Source organism: Corvus kubaryi, unplaced genomic scaffold, assembly GCF_017639235.1.
Source record: "Corvus kubaryi isolate FWS band 111438036 unplaced genomic scaffold, C.kubaryi_AGA036_p1.0 37387, whole genome shotgun sequence".
Classification (NCBI taxonomy): Eukaryota; Metazoa; Chordata; class Aves; order Passeriformes; family Corvidae; genus Corvus; species Corvus kubaryi.
In genome coordinates, this window is record NW_024581129.1 from 14,041,037 (window position 1) to 14,047,036 (window position 6,000).

General features: G+C 63.7%; 2 protein-coding genes across 12 annotated transcripts in view; both read left to right on the forward strand.

The window, feature by feature from the left end:
* The window catches only part of XPO6 (exportin 6), a 56,644-nt gene extending 55,257 nt beyond the window's left edge, over positions 1 to 1,387 (forward strand). For all 3 annotated transcript variants that reach the window (XM_042037076.1, XM_042037074.1, XM_042037075.1), the window contains exon 24: positions 689 to 1,387. In XM_042037076.1, coding sequence (XP_041893010.1) covers positions 689 to 790 — 102 coding nt within the window. In that variant the 3' untranslated portion in view covers positions 791 to 1,387. The remainder of the gene's footprint in view (positions 1 to 688) is intronic.
* Positions 1,388 to 3,898: 2,511 nt separating this feature from the next.
* Positions 3,899 to 5,904, forward strand: NME4 (NME/NM23 nucleoside diphosphate kinase 4). 9 transcript variants are annotated; one of them, XM_042037082.1, is made up of 6 exons: positions 3,958 to 4,044; positions 4,477 to 4,534; positions 4,686 to 5,292; positions 5,392 to 5,493; positions 5,565 to 5,665; positions 5,729 to 5,904. In XM_042037082.1, the coding sequence occupies exons 3-6, from the start codon at positions 5,023 to 5,025 to the stop codon at positions 5,847 to 5,849; spliced, it is 594 nt and encodes a 197-aa protein (XP_041893016.1). In that variant the 5' UTR covers positions 3,958 to 4,044; positions 4,477 to 4,534; positions 4,686 to 5,022; the 3' UTR covers positions 5,850 to 5,904. The 9 variants fall into 9 exon arrangements, with proteins under 9 accessions (XP_041893019.1, XP_041893013.1, XP_041893017.1 ...); XM_042037085.1 differs by lacking the exon at positions 4,477 to 4,534 and having other exon boundaries at positions 3,899 to 4,044; positions 5,162 to 5,292; XM_042037079.1 differs by having other exon boundaries at positions 3,954 to 4,044; positions 4,404 to 5,292.
* Positions 5,905 to 6,000: the final 96 nt, after the last annotated feature.

Here is a 6,000-nt window from a genome sequence, read left to right on the forward strand (position 1 = left end):
GAATTCCTGCTGCATGGAGCCAGGCTGGGAGAGCTGGGGATGTCCAGCGTGGTGAAGAGAGGGATCCAGGGAGAGCTCAGAGCCCCTTCCAGGGCCTAAAGGGGCTCCAGGAGAGCTGCAGAGGGACTGGGGACAAGGCATGGAGAGACAGGACACAGGGAATGGCTTCCCAGTGCCAGAGGGCAGGGCTGGATGGGATACTGGGAAGGAATTGTTCCCTGGGAGGGTGGGGAGGCCCTGGCACAGGGTGCCCAGAGCAGCTGTGGCTGCCCCTGGATCCCTGGCAGTGTCCAAGGTCAGGTTGGACACTGGGGCTGGGAGCATCCTGGGACAGTGGAAGGTGTCCCTGCCCATGGCAGGGGTGGCACTGGATGGGCTTTGAGGTCCTTCCCAGCCCAGCCCAGGCTGGGATTCCATGACCATTCCTCTCGGGCCTCGCTGCACGATGAGGAGCCAGAGGTGGGGGCAGAGCCTGGATCCCTGCAGGCAGCTCTGAAACCATCTCTGCTCCAGCAGCTGGAGTTCCCTGGGCTCAGCCTGGGTCAGGATGGATCAGTTCCTGTGGGAGCACCCGCTGCGTGTTTGCCCCTCTCGGTCCCTCTCTGTTCCCTGCTGTCAGCCCGTTCCCAGCAGTTGTTTCGTGCCTTGCAGGACCTGCCCTGGTTCACAGTGGTTCTCTCCCTTGCAGGACCTGCCCTCGTTCACGCAGAACGTGCACAGGCTGGTGAACGACCTGCGCTATTACAGACTGTGCAACGACAGCCTGCCCCCCGGCACTGTGAAGTTGTAGTGACTGCACTGGACTCTGCCATTCCCCAGGGAACGGATCCGTGTTGCCACCGCCGCCCTCCTCCCGGGCCGTGCCAGCGCTGCACGCCGGGGTCCTGCCCGTGCCCACGGCCTGGATTCACCACGCTCCACCACCGCTTCCTTTGAGTTCTCCCTCCCCAGCCCGAGGCCGCAGCTGGAGCCGGCAGGATGTGTCTTAATGCCCACCCCCGGGGCATCCCGACTGTTGGGAAATCCCTCTCCCGGGGCTTTCCCTCTGCTCCTGTAGCACTTTGTTGCATCTGGAGGTGTCTGGAGAGATCATGTCCGTATCAGACGCGAGGCAGAAGCGCCAAAGACCACTTCAGACATTCGTACCTTCGTGTCATTCCACCTTCCTGCCCTGCCCAGCTCTCGGGGGAGGAGTCTCCCGACGTTGGGACTGGTTTGGCACTTCTGTCACTCCCTTTGTTTTTAAATTGCCTTGAAAACCTCCCCGATGTTGGCGGGGATTTAGAGACTTTTTTTGGGGTTTTTTTTAAACGTTTTCTCATCATTCCATTGTGATACTAAAACAACATGCTTAATGGGAATAAAGTGCTTACTTTGTTGTTTTAAATACCTTGGGGCTGGGTTACTTTCCCTCTAAGTCGTTCTGTAAATGAACAAGCAGTGATGCACAGCTTTTCCCAGGATCAGGAATGAGGAGCAGCCAGCAAGGATCCCAACTATTCCAGCAGCTCCTGGAAGGTGCAGATTGGTGGTGGCTTCGTGGCTTCTTCCTCTACTGTCTCCTTGTTGTTTTCCTGCTGTGTTTTCTGTCACATGTTGTGGTGATCCCTTCATTCCCTCCAGGACTCTGGTCTGAATCAATCATGAAGTGCCTGCAGGAAGAAATCCCACATTCCCAGTGGGCCTGGAGCTGAAGTTCACCCACTGGCCAGTGACCAGTAGTGGCATCTGTGTGGTAAAATCCCAGACAGCGGTCAGGCAGGACCAGACTGTGTGGGGTTGTGAATCTCTGATCGTGCAGCCGGGAAGGGTTTCTTTCCCCCCTGGTCAGGAAGCAGCATTAAATCAGTCTTCTTTTTTATATTTAATAGATTCAATTTGAGAGGAACTTCTCACAGGGGCGTGGAGGGACCTGGAGGGGAATGGCCTTAGGCTGAATGAGGGCAGGGCTGGATGGGATAACTGGTAAGGAATTGTTCCCTGGGAGGGTGGGGAGGCCCTGGCACAGGGTGCCCAGAGCAGCTGGGGCTGCCCCTGGATCCCTGGCAGTGTCCAAGGCCAGGCTGGACAGGGCTTGGAGCAGCCTGGGACAGTGGGAGGTGTCCCTGCCCATGGCGGGGGGTGGAACTGGATGGGCTTTGAGGTCCTTTCCAACCCAAACCATTCCATGATCCCATGGAATCAGTCTCAGTTCCCCGTGGTTCAGTGGGCAGCTGCAGTGGTGGGAACAGCACCAGTCCCTGGGCAGGGAGCACAGCTGGAGATGTTCTCCTAGGAACATCTGGAGATGTGGATGTGCTGTGGCTGCACCTGCACAGCTGGGAGGTGTCGGGGGAGCTGGAGCATGGCAGCACTGAGTCCATGGTGCCTCCTGTTCAGTTCTGTGGACAAACCGCTTCCCTGTGCACGTTTGTCACTGGGATGGGACGGAGGCTGTTTGGATCATCTGTGCAAGGGCCCTGCATCCGGGCTCTGAGCTGGCACCAGGTGGATGTTTGGGCTCCCTGCCCTGAAGCAGAGTCCAAATGCCCAGGATGTGCCTCACCTGCTCCAGCCCCTGCAGGTGAGGGCTGAGCTGCCTCCAGAGGGGTGAGGGAAGAGGGGAGGAAGGTAAGTGATGATCTGTGCCCAGCTCCCTGCCAGCCATACCCGGAATAACTCCGTGCCACTGTCTCTGCATAAAGCTTGGAGTCCTCGTTGTTCCTGCTGGGACTTGGGTGTGGGAAGAGCTGGTGCAGAGTCCAGGCCTGGCCCTGGAGCCTGGCCCTGCTCCTGGGCACTCGGAGCAGCTCTGCCCTGCCCTGAGCTGCAGTGGGGGGCACTGGAAGCTGGCAGCCACCTCCTCACCAGTTCTCTGGCTGTGGCTCCCTTTGGAGCCGGGCTGAAGGGATTTCATCCCAGCACAGCTCTGCAGGCTCATGCTGCTTTTCCTTCTTGGCTTGACAGAGGGTGAAAGTAGAAGTTTTTCCCTTGGCCAATGCCAAGCAGCTGCCAGGTGGCCAAAGCCCAGGTTCCAGTCTGCCACCCCTTGTCCTAAAACCTCTTTCCACTTTGCCACCCATCTGTCCCATCCCCACTGGCCTGGCAAACCGTGGAGAGGGGCCTTTCTCCAGCCCCTGTTTGGGGGCAGAAAGTCTCTTTTCCACAACCTGTTGAATCCATTTGCCCAAGGGAAGCCACTGAGGTGTTTTTTTGCCATGGTGCTGAGCACAGCTGGGCCCACAGCTGTCCCCCCACTCCCTGTGCCTTGGGCAGGCAGGGAGGAAACAAGGAGAGTGGGGTCAAGCCCAGCCCTCAGCCTGTTTGTATCCATGTGTGCCTTCAGGATGCTCCTCAGTCCTTCAAATCAGCACGGATTTGGGAAACGGGCTCAAAGCAAGCAGGCTTTTCCAAGCTGCTCTTCATGAGGAAGCTCAGTAAGGAGTGATTTCCCAGCCTGGGGGCTGGAATGGGGCTGGGAGGAGTGACCAGAGGGGCTCCCACCTGGGCAGTTCCTCTGCCCCCAGGGTCTTGCACCCCTTCCTCAGCACCTGCTGTGTCCAGGGCAGGTCTGTGCCCCACAGTGGGGACACTGCCCTGGCTGCTCCTGGGGCTGGGGACTCCCCTGTGCCCCAGCTCAGCCTGGCATGGGCTACCCCGGCCTCTCCTTGCCTGGTGAATCGAGGGCAAAGCACGAGGCAGGTTTGGTTCCTGGCACGGTCTGGCTCCCCTCGGGATGGGTGCTGTGGGCTGTGCTCCCACCCTGGCAGGGCTTGGCATTCCAGACCGGGATGTTCCGTATCAGGATGCTCCGTGCTGGGATGCTCTGGATGGGGAGGATGCTCCGTCCCGGGATATCCCGGCCCTGGCGGCTGCTTTAAGGGGAGGGACGGAAGCCTGACCCGTCCCCGAGCTCGGCCGGGCCTTTGAAGCCTCCGCAGACCGCCCGAGCCCGGGTCCGACCCGCCGGGGCCGCCATGGGCTCCCTGGGGCGCTGCCTGGTCCGGAGCCTCCCGCGGGGGCGGCCGGGCCTGAGCCCCCCCGGGCCCCGCTGCTACGGCTCCGGTGAGACCCGGCCCCGTCCCTGTCCTGCCCTGGGCACCCTTCCCTGATCCCTGTCCTACCCCTGGGGACCCTGTCCCCATCCCCATCCTGTCCCCAGTCCCCTGCCTGTGCTGCCCCTCAGGGCTCCTGCTCCCATCCTGTCCCCAGTCCCCTGCCTGTGCTGCCCCTCAGGGCTCCTGCTCCCATCCTGTCCCCAGTCCCCTGCCTGTGCTGCCCCTCAGGGCTCCTGCTCCCATCCTGTCCCCATGGTGCCCCATCCCCTCTCCGTGCCCGCGGTCCCCCAGCGCGGTCCCCCGTCCCTCCATCCCGGGCGGGTGGCGGCTCCCTTGCGACTCGGTGCCAGGGTCTGCTGTCCCCAGCCCCGTGTGCCGGGATGCGGCAGAGGCCGGAGCTGGCGCTCCCTGAAGGTTCCAAGGGGTTTGGTGTCCCCAGGACTGGGATGGGGGGACTCCTGTGCTGTCCTGCAGTTCAGCAGTGCCCAGGGCAGCGGGTGAGCTCATGGGGTCGGTTCCTCCGGCTCTGTCCCCGCCAGCACTGGGGCCACCCGGCCTCGCAGCCCGGGACGCGTCCCCGAAGCCTGGGATTGGCAGTGAAGTGTCCTCTCTCCCTTCCCCTCCTTCCTGTCCCCTCTGTCCCTCCAGCGGACGGGATGCGCTGTCCCTCGGGGACTTCTGTCCCCTCCCGCGGCGCAGCTGTGGCAGAGCCAGCGGCGGGGCGAGCCGCTGCTGCCCCACGGCGCTCGATTTTCCTCTCCACCAGCGGAGGGCGGTGACCAGGGACCCTCCGGGCAGGGGGAAGGACCCGGGGCCGAGAAGAAGACGGAGTCCCCAGCACCGGGACACGGCAGAGACATCCCTGGCTTAAAGGCTCTTTCCTGGCCATGGACACGTCCCCAACACCCACCAGGGCTTTGTGGCACGAACCCTGGCACCCCGCCAGCCTGGGAGGCACAGCTTGTCCAGGGGACACGGCCCCGGGATGGGATGGGGACAGGGACGGGGGCCGAGTACAAGCCGTGGTGCCGCGGGGACAGCTTGGGCTCCTGCTGCCACCGGGGCCGTGTCTGGCGGGGTCCCGTGTCCCGCGGTGGTGACAGTGACCCGCGGTCCCCTCGCAGCCCCCCCGGCGCTGCAGGAGAAGACGCTGGTGGTGGCCAAGCCGGACGCGGTGCAGCGGCGGCTGCTGGGGGACATCATCCGGCGCTTCGAGCGCCGCGGCTTCAAGCTGGTGGCCATGAAGCTGCTCCAGGTAGCCGGGCCCGGCGGGGAACGCTGCTCCAGGCGGGGAGGGGAGTGGGGGTGGCCGGGGGGCAGTGCCCGGGTGTCACTGTCACCGCCGCTGCCTCAGGCGGACCGGAGGCTCGTGGAGCAGCACTACGAGCAGCTGCGGCTGAAGCCCTTCTACCCCGCGCTCGTCGCCTACATGACCTCGGGGCCGGTGGTGGCCATGGTGAGGGGACAGCGCGGGGGCAGCGCGGGGGCGGCGGGGGTGGCGGGGGCTCAGCTGTCCCTGTCCCGCAGGTGTGGGAGGGCTACAACGCGGTGCGGTGTGTGCGGGCCATGGTTGGGGACAGCGGCGCCGTGGGGACCATCCGAGGCGATCTCAGCGTGCACATCACCAGGTAGGGCCGCGGGCAGCGGGAGCCCTCGGCCGTGGCACTGTCCCCATCCCTGTCCCCTCACAGGAACCTGGTCCATGCCAGTGACTCCGTGGAGACGGCCCAGCGGGAGATCGGCTTCTGGTTCCCGCGGGACGAGCTGGTGGCCTGGGACAGCAGGGACAGGGACAACATCTACGGGCTCTAGGGCCAGCCCCCGGCCTGGGGGGGCCCTCGCCCCCCAATAAACCCCGGTGCCTCCAGCTCTGACTCCTGTCTCCTCCTTCGGATGGCACCAGCAAGTGCTGGGGGGCTCTGGGAGGCACTGGGATGTCCCCAGGGGGCACTGGGGTGGTACT